Here is a 19,864-nt window from a genome sequence, read left to right on the forward strand (position 1 = left end):
TCAAGTGGGCCTTAGAAAGCATCACTACGAACAAAGCTAGTGGAGGTGATGGAATTCCAGTGGAGCTATTTCAAATCCTGAAAGATGATGCTGTGAAAGTGCTGCACTCAATATGCCAGCAAATTTGGAAAACAGCAGTGGCCACAGGACTGGAAAAGGTCAGTTTTCATTCTAATTCCAAAGAAGGCAATGCCAAAGAATGCTCAAACTACCGCATAATTGCACTCATCTCACACACTAGTAAAGTAATGTTCAAAATTCTCCAAGCCAGGCTTCAGCAGTACGTGAACCGTGAACTCCCTGATGTTCAAGCTGGTTTTAGAAAAGGCAGAGGAACCAGAGATCAAATTGCCAACATCCACTGGATAATGGAAAAAGCAAGAGAGTTACAGAAAAACATCTATTTCTGCTTTATTGACTATGCCAAAGCCTTTGACTGTGTGGATCACAATAAACTGTGGAAAATTTTGAAAGAGATGGGAATCCCAGACCACCTGACCTGCCTCTTGAGAAATCTGTGTGCAGGTCAGGAAGCAACAGTTAGAACTGGACATGGAACAACAGATTGGTTCCAAATAGGAAAAGGAGTACGTCAAGGCTGTATATTGTCACCCTGCTTATTTAACTTCTATGCAGAGTACATCATGAGAAACACTGGACTGGAAGAAACACAAGCTGGAATCAAGATTGCCAGGAGAAATATCAATAACCTCAGATATGCAGATGACACCACCCTTATGGCAGAAAGTGAAGAGGAATAAAAAGCCTCTTGATGAAAGTGAAAGAGGAAAGCAAAAAAGTTGGCTTAAAGCTCAACATTCAGAAAATGAAGATCCTGGCATCCGGTCCCATCACTTCATGGGAAATAGATGGGGAAACAGTGGAAACAGTGTCAGACTTTATTTTCTTGGGCTCCAAAATCACTGCAGATGGTGATTGCAGCCATGAAATTAAAAGACACTTACTCCTTGAAGAAAAGTTATGACCAACCTAGATAGCATATTCAAAAGCAGAGACATTACCTTGCCGACTAAGGTCCGTTTAGTCAAGGCTATGGTTTTTCCTGTGGTCATGTATGGATGTGAGAGTTGGACTGTGAAGAAGGCTGAGCACTGAAGAATTGATGCTTTTGAACTGTGGTGTTGGAGAAGACTCTGGAGAGTGCCTTGGCCTGCAAGGAGATCCAACCAATCCATTCTGAAGGAGATCAGCCCTGGGATTTCTTTGGAAGGAATGATGCTAAATCTGAAACTCCAGTACTTTGGCTACCTCATGCGAAGAGTTGACTCATTGGAAAAGACTCTGATGCTGGGAGAGATTGGGGGCAGGAGGAGAAGGGGATGACAGAGGATGAGATGGCTGGATGGCATCACGGACTCGATGGACATGAGTCTGAGTGAACTCCGGGAGTTGGTGATGGACAGGGAGGCCTGGTGTGCTGCGATTCATGGGGTCGCAAAGAGTCGGACACGACTGAGCGACTGAATGAACTGAACAAGAACATTGTGATTTTTTCCTCATCAGTCTAACATTCCCATTCCCACACTGTCAAGGAACAAAACACTGAAACGATGAAGGAAGAGTCTTTTTGTGTTTTGACTTAAACTCACAGCCTTTGCCTGTCTGTCTTCAGCGCCTTCTCCAGCTCTGTGGATAGATTGCTGTTGACTCTCTAGCAAGGAAGGGGTTGGGGTGGCGGCCCCATGCAGGGGAAGGCCATGCGTAGTTCATGGCAGGCCCTCCTTGAACAGAGTTCCTCTGTATCCCTGGTTCTGCATCCTCTGGATTCAACAATCACGTATCACATACAGCTGTAGTATTTACTATCGGAAAAAAATCCATGTTTAAGTGGGGCTGCATGCTTCAAACCTGTGTTGTTCAAGAGTCAACTGTGTGTGTATCTGGGTCAAATGTTAGCTTCAACTGCTAGGCGATTATTTTATTTTAAATGGACTACATTTCTCATGAGGAAATCTGTCCCTCTCTATTTCTAGCTTATTTATTTATGTTTGTCTCTGTTTATAGCTAGCAGATAGCAGTGGTTTCTAGTTTTTAGTGCAAGATCACGAAAGTTAAAGAAAAAAAAGATCTGATACCACAGACTCTAGTTCTTTTTCAAATTTTCTAGTTTACCTGCTGCCATTGTAGTCTTCCCTGAATTACTACCATCTTAATTACTCTCATGGTTCCCACTTCTCTGAACTCTTAAAATAGCCAAGGTGATCTTTAAAAAAATGTCAATCACTCCCATGCTTAATACCACTCACCATTCACTTCCTGTTTACTTGGAATAAAGTCCAAGCCTCTTAGTTACAAGGCACCACAACTTCGTCTACAAGCTCATCTCCTGCACTTTCCCCTTTGCTCACCATCAGCCACTTGGCCTCCTCTGTAGTCCTGAAGGAGGCCTCCTTTCCTCTAGAGCGTTAGCCTCGCTGTATCTTCTGCCTGGGGTGCCCTGCCTTCCCCCACATCTGCGCAGGACTGACCCTTGTCAGGGAGGCTCAGCTCAAACATCACCTCATTAGCGAGGGCTTCCTTGGCCCTTCCCAACCCAGTCAGCACCTCGCCCTTCCGTCCTCTGTCACAGGCTGTGCTTCATATTGTCCACAGCACTATTACTACCTGAAATTGTTATTTGTTTACTTATTTACTGATTTCTCCCACCAGTCTGTATACGCAGGAAAAACAGGGACCTTTTCTGTCACGTTCACCACAGTGACTCCAGTGCCTGACCCAAAGTAGACATTCAATAAATATCTGTTCCATGAATGAGTGGTTTCTTAGCTGGTTCCACTGTTGCTGACCAAAGCCAGGTCAGACACTTGCCTCTGGACTTTAGTTTCTCCAGCTTTAAAGCAGTAACAATAGACTATGCCATCTAACTCATTTTTAGCTTGGAGGAGAAAAACTGTTAGGTTTTTATCTGGAGCTATCACTCCTGAATAATGTCATGCTATAAAACAAACAGGTATGTGGGAGGTATAGAAGGTAAACAGTGAAGGTATATACTGTTGCTAGATAAGCAGACACCTGTAACACCTGGCAAGTAACACCTGTTACTAGATAAGAAAATCCAGAGAGTTTCTGAAAGTAATTTCTTTCTTTCTTCCCTTTGATATTTCTAGAAAGTGACTGAGATATACCAGTTCAAATTCAAATACACACAAGAAGGCGCCACTATGGATTTTGACAGGTAGAATCTGTTTAATGAACATAAGAAATACATAGGATTGAAGTAGACATATACCTCTTGAAGCCAGAGATAGGCCTTATTCTTCCTTGTAACCTCCCCAATAATCTTACAAAAAACTTGCTATTATAAAAAGGGAATGTAATAATTGTTTAAATTTCTGAAATCCGTGAATGAAGGTGGTGGGAGAAGAGGCTTCCTTTGCTTCTTTCCCTCTTCTCCTTGTAGGTGATATTAGTAGGTCTAAAGGCAGTTAAGTTTAGTGGTCAAGAGTCCTAATTCTTAAGGCAGAAAGATCTAGCTTGGATCCCCAGCTCTGACATTTCTGGTCATATAATTTTGGACAGAATATTCAGCCTCCCCAGATGTTAGCATTCTCATCCGCACTGTGCAATTAATAATATCTACTTCATATGGTTGCTGTGATTGTTAAATTATAATGCATAGGTAAAGCTTTTCCCGTCCCCGGCAGGTAAGAAGCACACAGTACACGGTACCAAGTGGTCACGGTGGTGATGTTGGTGGTCTTTATGGTGGCTGGTGGGTAGCACAGCAGTAGAAATTATATTGATGGGGCTGTGCATGTGGTGTTGATTGAAGAACTCTGTGAGGCTCTATCTAACCACTAACCCGAAGCTTCTGAATTGCTATGCCAAGAAAGCGATCCTTTCTACCCTCAGAACAGCCAGATGGGGACCGGGATAGGCGAAGCCCCTGCTCTATTTACCTGTAGACACAAATATTCTCATCTGCTTAGCCCCGTATGCCATGCGAATATAACCATCTATATTGTATCCTTGTATGGAAAAGACTGGAGAGCACTGCGTTTTCCTGTCAAGCCTAAATTTTTAAGTTTTAGATACACTAGTGGATTGAACAGCAAGGACAAGGACAGTCGCTTCAGAAGGTCCTCAGCTCGTATGGAGATGTTTTATTCCCCTCCCAGCTTTTGGATTCAGATAGAGCTGAGTATCCCTAATGAGACGGAATAGAAGCGGGGCGGGTGGAAGATGGAGGAAAGTCCTGGGTGGCAGAGAGCTCCACCTCAGAGGCATGAGTCTCTCCGAAAGGAATGACTCTGAAGAGAAATGTGGCCTCATTCTCAGTTTTCCATGCGATGAGTTCTCTCATCATTCACTACAAGCTTTACAACTTCTCTCCAAGATTCATACCCTTACAATCTTCTCCCTTGTAAACTCTCCAGACAGCACTAGGCTGTGAAGAGGAAGTAGGTTCTAGGAATGAGAGCCAAGGTGCTAACATCCCCAGCCACTGTCTGCATGCGGCCGCACAGTGCTCCGAGCTTCCATGTCTGCTCTCTTACATGGGGCAGCTGCCTCCTGCCCTCTAAAATTCAGACCTAAGTGCCACTGACAACCAGGTTAGTCTCTCTCGTCGTGAAGGCGCACATATCTAGAGGTGAGCAGTATAACAGGAATGGCCAAATCTTTCTGCTGCTCAGGGGAAGAGAAGGTAATGCATACTAGACCCAAGCTGGGCCTTGGTTTGGGTGACTGTTTATACAAAATTACCTTATCACCTCTTACATAGTAAAGATGATTTTCCTTTTAAAAAACAGTACAAGGAAGCCTTGAATATGATTTTACATGAGACGGTTTCATGACTGTGATGTATACTGAAGGAGCCCATGGACTTCATGGCTATCACCCTTCCCTCTGGTTACTTATTTCAAACTGGCTAGATCCTGGCAGACAAAACTTTAAGTTGTTCAAAACTGAAAAAGGAGCAAATGTGTTTACTTAATAATGTTTGTTTTATGAATTCACACTACCTCTAGTAGTTCAATTACTAAGGATTATTTTTCAGTATTGCGTACTTACTACGTGAAAGGCATTGTACAAATATATTGCAGTCATAGTCCTTCCGGAAACTACTCAAATGTGAGACTAATCGGGGGGAAATTTTTGGAGAGAAATAAAAAATGTTTAGAGTTGGAAGGTAATTTAGCCCAATTTGTTCATTCACTCAATAAAACAAATGTTTATTGAGTACTTACTGGGGTTGGGCACCAAACTTAGTACTGTGGAGATGAAAAATACAGCCACTCAGTCTAGAGGGCACATACGGTTGGTTATACATGGGGGTGCGGGGTGGGCACAGCCAGAGAAGACCTCCTGAAGAGATGACACGTGAGTGTCAGGGAGACAAGTGGGAAAGCTCAGTGTGAGCAGAGTGAACAGCATACACAAATGCATAGGAGTAGGAAGGAATCAGGGACTAGTTACAGATGACGGTGGAGGCGCGGGTGTGGCTGGTGAAAGGCCATTGCACACACAGTGTTCTCGAATTTCACTGAAAAGTAATGGATACAATATACGAAGCTTAAGAGTGATGTGAGCGGATTTTCCTGTTAGGAATATGTATTAGGAGTGCTGTGGAGAATGTTTTGCAGTGTGAACAAGAAGGAAAACGGGAAGAATAGTCAGTCATGGTGATAATCCATGCAAGAGTGAGAAGGGGATGCCTCTGAGAGATGCCCAGATGGTACAAAGGCCAGAGATGATGACTGATTTAATTTGGAGAGATATAGAAACGTGTAAGCTTATCTCACAATGGAGTTAACTGACCTGGTGTGTCTAAGTGACTTGACCGGAGTCATTCAGCTAGTTAGCAACAGAGCCAATATTAAATGTCAAGTCCATTGTTCTCAGTATTAAATTATGCGGTCATTTATAAATGAAATTTTTAAAAAATGAGGTCACATTTAAAATGCCTTAAGGGAACTTGCTACTTAAGAACCCCTTTGAACATTCATTGCAAAAAGTACAATAACTCCTTTAATTTACATTCTAAAATAGTCTCAAGAGTGTCCTGCGTTTAGTTTATATTTATCTGCTCATACAGTGAAAATTTTTGTTCTTTTTGAAATAGATTTTCAATATTATATGTGATTGAAAAGTTTGCTGTTTTCTTATGTGGTTATAGCAGTAACACAAGCTTCAAAAGTGGGACAAACAGTGAAGATATTAAGAAAGCCAGTGTTCTGCTGATCCGTAAACTGTACACGCTGATGCAGAACCTTGGACCCCTTCCTAACGATGTTATACTGACTATGACTCTCCACTACTACAATGCAGGTAGGTGGAGACCTCTAGTCAGATCCCCTCTTTAGTGCTGAAGTAGTATTTTGGATAAACAGAAGGATTTTGGCAAGCCTTTGAAAGAGACGGCTGTTGTTACACATGAAAGGCTAACCTGACTTGCTCTCCCGAGACTCACAGTTTTCTTGGTTTTCTGCCCTCTCCATTTTGCAGTGACCCCAAACGATTACCAGCCCCCTGGCTTTAAAGAAGGAGTAAGCTCGCACTTCCTGCTGTTCGAAGGGGAGCCTGTAAACCTTCAAGTGGGAATGGTCTCCACTGGCTTTCACAGCATGAAAGTAAAAGTCACAGCCGAAGCCACCAGAGTGTCTGATCTGCAAAGCAGCCTCTTCCAGGAGAGCGACACGACCGAGATCGCCCACCAGGGCCTCGACTGCGATGAGGAAGAAGAGGAACGCAACACTGACGTAAGGCAAAGCCGCAGCGCCCCTCTACTGCTTCGGCTAAACCCAGCTGACGCGCTTCAGCTCCCGCACAGCTCATATCACAGCATAACCGTCCAGTGGAGTGTGCTGGGTATAAAAAGGAAAACAAAACTAGACCCTGACCTCGAGTCTTTATTCTAAAAAAGCACTATGTTCAAGAAGGAAATATGCTTTGTTAAATGAAACTGTCCATGGCTAGGAGGGGGAAATAGACCTTCTGTTGGGTTGGCCAAAGATTTTGTTTGGGTTTTTCCATAGCACCTTATGCAAAACCCAAACCAACTTTCTGGCCAACCCAATAATATACTTCTTTTTACAAAAGGTACCCATGAAGTTAGGAAATTTGGGATTTTCTTTAACTTAAAAAGAGCATATTAAACATTTAAAAAATTCTAAGTGTTTATTCATACGCACTGGAAGTATAATTAAGTTCTTGATGAGCAGGGTACAAGTGTTATGGATAACCCTAAGTTAGAGTGCATTCATTTCACTGCTGTAGAATATTCTACTCTTGACAGACATTCTTTCTCTTTGTAATTGTTATAAACATTCATGTATACACCTCCTTGTACACATATGCAAGAGTGTCTCTGAGGACTATTCCAAAGAGTCCTAGGGCTGGCACATTTTCAACTTTCTTAGGTGGTGAAAAACTGTTTTCCAAAATGGCTGTACCAGTCTGTGCTCCGGTACCAGTGGAGGGGGTGCTTGCCATCCTTGACAACACTTAGTGTTACCCACGTTTATGGTTTCTGCCTAACTGCTGGATGTAAATGGTAATGCCTCATGATTTGATTTCGATTTGGATTTCCCTGATTATTAATGAGTTTAAGCATCTTTCCGTGTATATTGGCTGCTGTGGTTTTTTATGTATATAAAGTAACTATTCAAGACTTTCATGCATTTTTCTTTGGGGTTATTTATCCTTTCCTCATTGATTTAAAAAATATATCCAAAATAATAACTTGTTTCCATTATTTATGTTACAGTATTTTTTTTTTAGGTTTGTGGCTTATCTCTTCACTTTCTTTAAGCTCCTTTTTGCTAAAGAGACGTTCTTAATTTTAATATAGTCAAACTTTTCCTCTAACAGGTGCTTTTGAATATTAAGAAATCCTTCCTTATCTGAGGTCATTTATGATACTTTCCTTTAATTTGTTATAAAGGTTTAAGGTTTTTCTTTTTACAGTTAAATTTTTATTCCACTTGGAGTTAATTTTTATTTGTGGGGTAAGGTAGATCAGACTCCTTTTACATTTTAAAACCCAAGTATAATACACATACAGAAAACAACATACATCATAATATATATCTTGCACACGTGCTCAGTCGTATCTGACTCTTTGCAACCCCATGGACTCTAGCCCACCAGGCTACTCTGTCCATGGGATTCTGCAGGCAAGAATACTGGAGTGGGTTGCCGTGCCCTCCTCCAGGGGATCTTCCCGACCCAGGGATCAAACCTGCATTTCTTTATGTCTCCTGCGTTGGCAGACACATTCTTTACCACTGGTACCACCAGGGAAGCCCATATATCATGATACAGCTCAATAAATATTCACAAACTGAACCCAAGCACTGGGATGGGAGGTAAGAGAGAGTGCCAGTATCTTGCCTGCCTCACCCTATTCCAGCCCTACTGAACACACATGCGAAATCAGCACCCAGATCAAGAAACACAGCAGTACCAGCACTCTGAGAAAACTCAGTCCTGCTTTGCAGTCACGGTTCTATTCAACAGGAGTCTCTCTCTCCTGGCTTCTATTAGAATAGATTAGTTTCTCTTGTTTTTTATTTTATAGATGTGGAATCATGGAGTGTGAAACACTTTTTCACTTCTTCAAGTATTCTGAACATGTTTTTTAGTAAAATATACACATTTCTGGTAGGAGTAGAATTGCTGGGTCACAGGATATGAGTAGCTTTAATAGATACTACAAAACAACTGCCAAAGTGCTTGTGTCAACTTACACTTCCATCAGCAGGTTTTGGTTGCTCCACATCCTCACCAACCATTGGCATTTTCCATCTTTTTAATTTTAGCCATTCTGGTGGGTGTGTAGTGGTATGTCACTGTGGTTTTAATTTGCAGTTTCCTGATGACTAAGGAAGATGAGCACCTTTTCATAGGTTTCTTGGCCATGTTGGATGTCCTCTTTTGTGAAATTTCTTTTTAAGGCTCTTGTCATCTTTCTATTGGGTTCTGTTGGGTTTGTCTTTCATTCTTATGAATTTGTAGGAGTTCTGAATATATATTCTACATAAGTCCTTAGTCAGATACATGTATTGTGAATATCTCTTCAACTTTATGAGTTGCCTTTTTACTCTCATAATGGTATGTTGTGATGAACAGAATATTAATTTTAGCATAGTTCAACTTATCAGTCTTTTCAGCTATCTTTGGCAGTTTTTATTTAAAAATTTTTTTGCACTCTAAAGTTTACAGAGATGTACTCTATGTTTTTTCTCTAACAAGGAGAAATAGCTACAGAAACAGAGGTGAATTTTAAAATTACAAGATACCTCCATGAATAACATCACACAAAAAATAGAAATAACTCACCTTTCTCTCCCCTGTCTTCAAGTATTCATATTTTGGAATGATATTATTCATGGAGGTCTAATAATTTTAAAAATCACTTCTGCTCTGTAGTTGTTTCCCTATTTTTATATCTGGTATTTATTTGTGCCTCATTTGTTTTTCTTGGGTTATACTGGCCCAAATCAGTGCGTTTTTACTTCTTTCTTCACGGTCATCTTTTGGTTGTGCTGGTCTCTTCTGTGGCTCTGTTTTTCTATCTTGCTCATGTTTGGCTTTCATCTTTGTCTTCTTCTATTTCTTTGGTTTGGTTTTGTCTCCCTATTCCAAACAGACCTCTCCATCAATATGTAGACATATTTATTATATGAATACCTCAAATTCAGCATCAAATGGAATTTCAGCTTCTAAGCATACATGCTCTCCCTCCTGCCAGGTCCTTATCTTTGTATTGCGTTGAATCTTTACCAAACAGCCTGACCAGGAATGTGTTCAGCTCCTATTTTCTTCTCACTTCACACATCCTTTTGGTTACCATTTCTGTTTTGTATCTGAAATACTTCAGACCATAATTTGGTCATGGATCAGAAATGATGAAAAGAGACAAACTTGAAATTTAAAAATTCTTAAATGATAAGAACTCATAAAACCAAACTCCACTTCAGAAACAGGACACAGAACCCAAGTAAAGAGACCAAGGAATCCCAGGACAAAACAGGTTTATGTAGCACTGTCTGAAAAATCCTGTTCTAATGTGTCCTTATCATTTCATCTACTTTGGCCACATCTTCAGGACAGGTCTTCCTTCCTCATAGGGTGTTTTGAGCTTTAGGCCTTAGGTAGTAAGGCCCACAACACAGTGTCTGTCTCCGCACAGTACTCCGTGAAATGGGGCCTGTTTTCTCTGTTGCGGTCAGCTGCGTAGATAGCAATAGTCATGTACCCTAGAAAGAGACTCTTGGACAAGCTTCTTCTTTAAAGAACTCATCTATATGGTGACAATAACCTGTGGATATAGAATTTTAAAAAATTTTTATGCTAAGTTTAAATCCTGAGGGAAAAGTACTTCTTTCTAATACAGGTAGTTAACCCAGGCTTCTTAAATGACTCTAGTAATTACTAACACATCCAGACAGCTATAAAAAGATGGCCAGCTAATGTTGTACCATGTCAATTGTAGAGACTGATGTTCTTACTTTATTAAGCCATTAAAGCTTTTGGGAAGAGGGTGTTTGCTATGACCAGTGCGTTCTCTTGGCAAAACTCTATTAATCTTTGCCCTGCTTCATTCCGTATTCCAAGGCCAAATTTGCCTGTTACTCCAGGTGTTTCTTGACTTCCTACTTTTGCATTCCAGTCCCCTATAATGAAAAGGATATCTTTTGGGGGTGTTAGTTCTAAAAGGTCTTGTAGGTCTTCATAGAACCATTCAACTTCAGCTTCTTCAGCGTTACTGGTTAGGGCATAGACTTGGATTACTGTGATATTGAATGGTTTGCCTTGGAAACGAACAGAGATCATTCTGTCGTTTTTGAGATTGCATCCAAGTACTGCATTTCGGACTCTCTTGTTGACCATGATGGCTACTCCATTTCTTCTAAGGGATTCCTGCCCGCAGTAGTAGATATAATGGTCATCTGAGTTAAATTCACCCATTCCAGTCCATTTTAGTTCGCTGATTCCTAGAATGTCAACGTTCACTCTTGCCATCTCCTGTTTGACCACTTCCAATTTGCCTTGATTCATGGACCTGACATTCCAGGTTCCTATGCAATATTGCTCTTTACAGCATCAGACCTTGCTTCTGTCACCAGTCACATCCACAGCTGGATATTGTTTTTGCTTTGGCTCCATCCCTTCATTCTTTCTGGAGTTATTTCTTCACTGATCTCCAGTAGCATATTGGGCACCCACTGACCTGGGGAGTTCCTCTTTCAGTATCCTATCATTTTGTCTTTTCACACTGTTCATGGGGTTCTCAAGGCAAGAATACTGAAGTGGTTTGCCATTCCCTTCTCCAAAAAGATCTTCACAACCAAGATAATCACGATGGTGTCATCACTCACCTAGAGCCAGACATCCTGAAATGTGAAGTCAAGTGGGCCTTCAGTTCAGTTCAGTTCAGTCGCTTAGTCGTGTCCGACTCTTTGCAACCCCATGAATCGCAGCACGCCAGGCCTCCCTGTCCATCACCAACTCCCGGAGTTCACTCAGACTCAACATCCATTGAGTCAGTGATGCCATCCAGCAATCTCATCCTCTGTCATCCCCTTCTCCTCCTGCCCCTAATCCCTCCCAGCATAAGAGTCTTTTCCAATGAGTCAGCTCTTCGCATGAGGTAGCCAAAGTACTGGAGTTTCAGCTTTAGCATCATTCCTGTATATTGTCACCCTGCTTATTTAACTTATATGCAGAGTACATCATGAGAAACGCTGGGCTGGAAGAAGCACAAGCTGGAATCAAGATGGCCAGGAGAAATATCAATAACCTCAGATATGCAGATGACAGCACCCTTATGGCAGAAAGTGAAGAGGAACTCAAAAGCCTCTTGATGAAAGTGAAAGTGGAGAGTAAAAAAGTTGGCTTAAAGCTCAACATTAAAAAAAACGAAGATCATGGCATCTGGTCCCATCACTTCATGGGAAATAGATGGGGAAACAGTGTCAGACTTTATTTTTGGGGGCTCCAAAATCACTGCTGATGATGCTTGCAGCCATGAAATTAAAAGACGCTTACTCCTTGGAAGAAAAGTTATGACCAACCTAGACAGCATTTTGAAAAGCAGAGACATTACTTTGCCGACCAAGGTCCATCTAGTCAAGGCTATGGTTTTTCCAGTAGTCATGTATGGATGTGAGAGTTGGACTGTGAAGAAGGCTGAGCACTGAAGAATTGATGCTTTTGAACTGTGGTGTTGGAGAAGACTCTTGAGAGTTCCTTGGACTGCAAGGAGATCCAACCAGTCCATTCTGAAGGAGATCAGCCCTGGGATTTCTTTGGAAGGAATGATGCTAAAGCTGAAGCTCCAGTACTTTGGCTACCTCATGCGAAGAGTTGACTCATTGGAAAAAGACTCTGATGCTGGGAGGGATTGGGGGCAGGAGGAGAAGGGGACGACAGAGGATGAGATGGCTGGATAGCATCACTGACTCGATGGACGTGAGTCTGAGTGAACTCCGGGAGTTGATGATGGACAGGGAGGCCTGGTGTGCTGCGATTCATGGGGTCGCAAAGAGTCGGACACGACTGAGTGACTGAGCTGAACTGAACTGAAAGCTTTTGGGGGGCTTCCCTGGTGACTCAGATGGTAAAGAATCTGCCTGAGACCTGGTTCAGTTCCTGGGAAGGGAATGGCAACCCATTCCAGTAGTCTTGCCTGGAGAATCCCATGGACAAAGGAGCCTGGCAGGCTACAGTCCATGGGGTTTAAAAGAGTCAGACCTGACTGAGTGACTAACACTGGTGGCTCAGTGGTAAAGAATCCACCTGCCAATGCAGGAGACATGGGCTCCATCCCTGGTCAGGGAAGATTCCACCTGCCGTGGAGCCGCTAAACCTGTGTGCCACGACTACTGAACCTGTGCCCTAGAGCCCAGAAGACGCAACTACTGAGCCCGCATATCGCAGCTACTGAGCCCGCATACCGCGGCTACTGAGCCCGCTCTAGAACCTGTGCTCTGCAACAAGAGACGTCACCGCAGTGAGAAGTCTGTGCACCGCAACCAAAGAGAAGCCCCTACTCGCCTCAGCGTGAGAAAAGCCCCAGCAGCAGTGAAGACCCAGCACAGCCAAAACTACATAATTTTAAAAAGAAAGCTCTTTGGGAATTTGTATTTTTATCAGTTTTTAAGTGGGGATCCACAGGCGGTAATTTTCTAATTTTGTGAGCTCTTTATGAGTCTTTGTTCCCTTAGAAGGGGTTGCTTTTTCTTATTGATGAATTCCACAAAAGAATACACATAACAATATATGGCTTACCTGAATGCATTTTTTTCCCTGTGTGAAGGCCATTTCTTACCTTTTGTGCTAACACATTGGATTTAAGTATAAATGATTTGTTTTTGAGAAATTAGAATGTAAAGTATATTAGTGCCCAAGTAAATGGGCACTTAAGTGTGGACTAGAAAGATATTTTCTGAAATTCCTTAGAATTCCTATGTATTCTAGTCAGTGGATTAAAACAAGAGCCTTTTCACTCAAAACCCTATTTTCTCCCACTAAACTCTGAAGTTTTGAATTTTTGAGGTATAGGCTGGTGATTTTCATATCATTACATCTCATGAAGCATATATGCCTTGTCTGATACAAAGTAGTGTTGGCAAGAATATCTTAGATTCTTGGAAATGGAGTTGATTATTGAAAACGTTGGAGGAGGCTCATTATCTACAGAAAATATTCAGACTTCAAAACCGCACATCATTCTCTTTATCACAGGGCTATAGTCCTTTTCACAAAGTTTCTTTTTGTCTAATAGGACATTTTTTTTCAACTAAATTTTCTGTTCTGCATTACAGAACATAATTGTTATCCTCTGTTAACCATGAAAAGGAATGAAAGTTGGTTGACTTTCCCATCAGTCATATAAGTCATCTTTTTTTCATATATGAATCACTCTTTAACATATCAGAGAATTATTTCCTTCCTGTTGTGAGTAGGAATAGCCACTCTGATGAGCTGTGTATGTATCACTTGTACATAAAGGGAAAAAGAGTGTATCGATAGATGTTGCTGTTTAGTCTCTAAGTCATGTCTGACTCTTTTGAGACCCCATGGACTGTTGCCCGCCAGGCTCTTTTGTCCATGGGATTTCCTAGACAAGAATAGTGGAAGTCCATATTGATACATAGATAGGTGTGTGTGTGTGTGTGTGTGTGTGTGTAACAGCAGAAGAAAAGCATAGTGAGTAGTCTTAGGTAGTAACACTTTGGATTCTACTATTACTAAAGCCTAGCCTAAAAGAAGTCAGTTTTGTTGCTGTTGTTGTTTTTAAAAGAGTAAGACTGAGAGTAAAAAAAAGTGCCTGTAATAACCCGAAATAATACAATGTTATCATTATACTAAAACCAGTGTAATATTAGGTTAGGAGCAATCTTCTACTGTTTGGGAAAGTTTGTGAAGAGTTGGCATTAATTTTTCTTTGAATAAAAGTAAGCCATCTGGGTCTAGGCTTTTCTTTGCGGGTAATTTTAAACTTATTAACTCAGTCTCTTCAGTTGTATAGAGCTATTTAGGTTTTCTGTTACTTCTTGAGCCAGTTTTGGTAGTTTGTGTCTTTCTAGGAATTTATTATTTCATTTATGTTATCTCTATGGACATATACAGCAAATGACAAGGGATTTATATAGCACCTCTTTATAATGCTTTCTTACATTTTTGTAAAGTCAGTAGTAATTTTTGCTGTTCTAATTCAGTGGCTTCCCTGGTGGGTCAGATGGTAAAGAATCTGCCTGCAATGCAGGAGACCTAGGTTCGATCCCTGGGTCAGGAAGATTCCCTGGAGAAAGAAATGGCTACTCACTCCAATATTCTTGCCTGGAGAATCCCATAATTTGAGTCTTCTCTCATTTTCTTGGCTATAGGTTTGTCGATATTGTTGATCTTTCAAAGAAGCAGTTTATGGATTCATCAATTTTCTCTATATTTGTTTTTGTATTCTCCATTTCACGAATTTCCAATATAGTCTTTATCTCCTTTCTTCTGCTTGTTTTCAGGTTTAGTTTGCACTTTTCTAGTGTCTTAAGTTGGAAATTTAGGTTCTTTGAGGCATTTATACCTATAAACCTCCCTCTAAGCACTGCTTTAGCAATAGTTTTCTTCTGTTGTATCTTCAGTGACTAAGCACAGCACATGGTTGCTTTACAATGTTGTAGAACAAAGTGAACTCGCTATATGTATGTGTGTGTGTATATATATATATATATACCCTGTCTTTTTTCCTTCCTCCCACCCTACCCACATTCCACCCGTCTTGGTCACGCAGAGCACAGACCTGAGCTCCTGTCTTACACGTGCAGGAGCACAGACATCCATCCCCGTCTCCCAGTCCATCCGCCTCTTCCCCGGCAGCCCAGGGCCACGCGTCTGCTCTCTCGCCCTGCATCTCTGTCCCTGCCTGGCACCTAGGCTTATCTGCACCATTTTTCTAGATTCCACATAGTCGTTACTATTTGATATTTGTTTTTCTCTTCCTGATTTCTACAGCAAGATCTTTTTTGACCCGAATCCTAGAGTAATGAAAATAAAAACAAAAGTACACAAATAGGATCTAATTAAACTTAAAAGCTTTTGCACAGCAAAGAAAACCATAAACAAGACAAAAAGACAATCTTCAGAATGGGAGAAAATATTTGCAAACGAAGCAAATGACAAGGGATTTATCTCCAAAATATACAAACAGCTCATGAAGCTCAGTATCAAAAAAACAAACAACCCAATAAAAAAAAATGGGTGTATCTTCTCTTTTATTCATCTCAAATAATCTTCTGATTTCTCTTTTGATTTCTTCTTTGACCTATTGGTTACTTAGGAGTATGTTGTTTAGTTTTCACATATTTGTGAGTTACCCAATTTTATTCTGTTCTTTTTTTCTAATTTTATACCACCGTGGTCAGAGCTAAAACTATAAAACTTCTAGGAGGAAACAAAATGTCCAACAAAATGTTTTTAAGCAGTTCCCTGAAAACACTAACAATAAAAGGAAAAATACTGATATATTGAGCGTTATAAAAATTTAAAACTTCTCTTCCAGAAAGATATTGTTGAGAAAATGAAAAGGCAAGCTAAAAACTGAGTGAAAATAGTCTTCCTAAATAAAAATCTGTCAAAGAACTTGTATTCAGAATGTATGACGTTTATATGTACAGATTATATTTATACAGATTATTTTCAGCTCAAGAAGACCAACCGCATTTGAAAACATGCCCAAGAATATGAACAGACACTTTACCAAAAAATATGTACCAATAGCCAAATAAGACATTAAAAGATACTTTATGTCATTAGTCATCCAGGAAATGCAAATTTAAAACCAAAATGTGATACTAGTCTGCATTCACTAGAAGGGCTAAAATTAAAATTGAGAATACCAAGTGCTGTCAAGGATGTGGATCTTTTGGAATTTTCATATCTTGCTCGTGGGTATGTTAAATGGTACGGCCACTTTGGAGAACATTTTGTCAGTTTCCTATAAAGTTAAATATTAGCTTACTGTGTGGTACAGCAATCTCACTCCTAGTTATCGAAGAGAAATGAAGACATATAATCACAAGAATATTGGAACACACATGTTCACAGTGGCTTTATTCATAATAACTCCTAACTGGAAACAACTCAGATACCCAACAACAGGTCAAGGGATCAGTAAATTGTGGTATCTCAGTACAAAGGATTAGTAGTAGCAATAATAAGAATAAAGAATAAACAACTCTGCAAAACCGTGACCGAATTTTTAAAAAGTCAGATAAGAGTACATACTATATGATTTCATTTGTGTGAAATTCTAGATGCAAAACTAATCTAAAATGAGAGGAAACAAACTGATGTTTCCCCAGGTGTGGGGGTTGGATGGGGATTTAGCGCAAAGAAGCATAAAGAAACTTTAAGGTGACGAAATGTTCTCTACTTTGATTGTAGTGTGGTCACAAGGATATATACATTTATCAAGGCTCCTGCAAATGTATAATATGCTTAAAATAGATGGAGCAGTATATGTGTGCTGTGTGTGCCAAGTCGTTTCAGTCATGTCCAACTCCGTGCAACCCTATACACTGTATCTCTCCAGGCTCCTCTGCTCATGGGATTCTCCAGGCAAAAATACTGGAGTGGGCTGCCATTTCCTTCTCCAGGAGATCAACAGTATACATAATAGTATATAGACTTTGCCTCGTTACAGTTAAATTTTAAAAAGCAGTGATCCATGGTATTAATTATTACCATTAAAGCCCTGTTGGTAACTGTTCCACATTGGAAAGAACCTAAGTGTCTCTCACGGAAAGACTGGCTCAGTCAGCTTTGGTAGACCAAGCAAATGAGGCGCTACGTAGCCATTAAGAACATGGTAGAGAAGGAAAGGGCTTCCCAGCCAGTGCCACCAGCCAGTGCAGGAGACATAAGAGATGCAGGATCCATCCCTCAGTCAGGAACGTCTCCTGGAGGAGGGCATGGCAACCCACTCTAGGATTCTTGCCTAGAGAATCCCATGGACTGAGGAGCCTGGCGGGCTATGGTCCATAGGGTCACAGAAAGTCAGACAGCAACTGAAGTGACTTAGCACAAATGCAGAGAAATAACATTATTGATCTGGAGAAAGTATTTGTACCTTTTTTGGTAAGTGAAAGTAAGATAAAACAAGCCACCTAATACTTTCCCAATATGTAATATAATTTTGGTTATACCATTAATTTGCAGTAGATTCTTTCATCTATATAATTCTACAACAAGCCGAGTTATGCAGTAAGTCATGGTTGCTTTTCTTGCATAAATGTTTGTTTTTCCTGCAGTTAATAATTGTTCATTTGCTTAGCTTTTTCTCTACTTATTCCTAATTCAATTCCTAACTCTCTGCAAATTATCTAGACCTGCACTGTCCAAAATGGTAGCCGCTCACCACATGTGGCTGTTGAAATTTTAATTAAATGAGTTTAGCTACTCAGTCACCCACTTGTAGTGCTCTGCCTAGTGACTACTGTGTTGGGCAGTACACATGCAGAGCATTCCATCTTCACAGAAAGACCTGCTGACAGTGCTGCTCTAAGACCCCTCTAGGATATTCAGATGCAGTAGCTCTGTCCTCACTGAGAAATTTCTCCTGGAGCTTTTCACCTTTGACCAAATCTGCATGACTGCTCTGCCTGGTGCCTGCCTCTCATACTGAAATCTCCCTTCCGTAGCTTCTGGGGAATTCTGTGCCTCTCCTGTCTTAGACCTTTCATTTCCTGATTTGTCTTTCTCCCTTGTTTCTGTGGAGCCTGTCCTTTAATAACTTCCTTAGAGAGAGGTGATCGGTGATAAGTTTTTGAGATCCTTTAAGCCCTAAAAATATTATTTTACTTTACGTTTGTCCAGAAATAAAGGTCTAGGAGGACAATTATTTTTCATGAGAATTCTGAGGCATTGTTCCTCAAAATATTATAGTTTCTGGTGTTTCTGTTAAGAATTTCCAAGTCATTCTGATTTTGAGCTTTTGTCTATTATCTGTTTTGTTTCGTTTTTTTTTCCTGTCTGGAAGCTGTTTCCTCAGATTTCTGAAATTTTATTAATTATTTTAATTAATTATTTATGTTTGTCACTCTGGCCAGTTTGAGTCTGGTAACCTGGGTGCTCCTTCGGTTCTGGGAAATTCTCTTGAATTATTTCCTTGATGAAAATTATGTCTGCTCAAAACTCTCTACTCTTTCTTTCTGGATCTCCTAGTGTGATATTCAGATAGCAGACCTGCTGTATATAGTTATTCTATTTAAAAAGTCTTTCCTGTGCCATTTCCGCATCCCTGTGCCTTCATTCTGTGCTCTCGGGGGTGACTCCTAGCGTGCTAACATGGCCCCGTTCCTCTGTTGAGTCTTTGTTTGTGCTACTGTGTTTCTGTCTCCAAGAGCCTTGTGCCGCTGTTCTCTGGGTGTTCCTTCTTACGGTTAGGCGTCCTGCTCTCGTTCACACTCACAGAATGGTCTCTTATCTCAGGATATTGATACTCCAGATGCATTTCTTCCCTCTGCATGCCTTTGTTTCTTCTCTTTGCTTGCTGTTTCCTCCTCCACCCTTGTTCGCCTTCTCGACTTCTCTCCCTGCAGAGGCCAAAGACGGCTGGTGGTCCTTGGTTGGCTGCTCGTGCTTAAAAGTGCAAGGACTAGAAAGCTCTGAGCTCGTGGGCCTTCGCTGTAGAGTGCCACAATCAGGCCTCAGGGAATGCTCAACATCTGTATTTTTAGATGATTCCTCTTGGTCACTTTCCTGAGTCTGTGTTGGTCTCTGCTGTTTTGGGAGCCAAGTAGAGATAGAGGGCTGAGGCTCTGTACATTCACTGTGCGTACTTTCGCTTAATCCCCCCGTTTCCGGCGCCACAACCCTGCCTCAATTGTGATCTAGATCTCACTACCTTCTGCAACATTCTTCAGGGAATTTTCAGTTTTATGCCTGGGTGGGCAACTGTTTGGTTTTGCAAAGTTGAAGAAGGGGTCTGAGGAATCCAACTGCTTCATAAATGTCTTTTACTAGGTCTTTAGTTAGCTGCAGGCTTCCCTCGTTGCTCAGTTGGTAAAGAATCCGTCTGCAATGCAGGAGACCCTGGTTTGATTCCTGGGTCGGGAAGATCCGCTCGAGAAGGGATAGGCCACCCAGTCCAGTATTCTTGGGCTTCCCTTGTGGTTCAGCTGGTAAAGAATCCACCTGCAATGTGGGAGACCTGGGTTCGATCCCTGGGTTGGGAAGATTCCCTGGAGAAGGGAAAGACTACCCACTCCAGTATTCTGGCTTGGAGAATTCCATGGACTGTATAGTCCATGAGGTCGCAAAGTCAGACACGACTGAGCAACTTGCACTTTCTTTAGTTAGCTCCAGGTGGCGCTAGTGGTAAAGAACCCGCCTGCCA

The 19,864-nt window shown here is 41.2% G+C and overlaps 1 protein-coding gene across 1 annotated transcript in view; it reads left to right on the top strand.

Moving 5' to 3' along the window:
* Positions 1-19,864, top strand: part of HORMAD2 (HORMA domain containing 2) — a 57,778-nt gene that overhangs the window by 18,017 nt on the left and 19,897 nt on the right. The window contains exons 7-9 of the mRNA XM_052655006.1: positions 3,129-3,196; positions 6,140-6,291; positions 6,469-6,722. Coding sequence (XP_052510966.1) covers positions 3,129-3,196; positions 6,140-6,291; positions 6,469-6,722 — 474 coding nt within the window. The remainder of the gene's footprint in view (positions 1-3,128; positions 3,197-6,139; positions 6,292-6,468; positions 6,723-19,864) is intronic.

Source organism: Budorcas taxicolor, chromosome 17 (genome assembly GCF_023091745.1).
Source record: "Budorcas taxicolor isolate Tak-1 chromosome 17, Takin1.1, whole genome shotgun sequence".
Classification (NCBI taxonomy): domain Eukaryota; kingdom Metazoa; phylum Chordata; class Mammalia; order Artiodactyla; family Bovidae; genus Budorcas; species Budorcas taxicolor.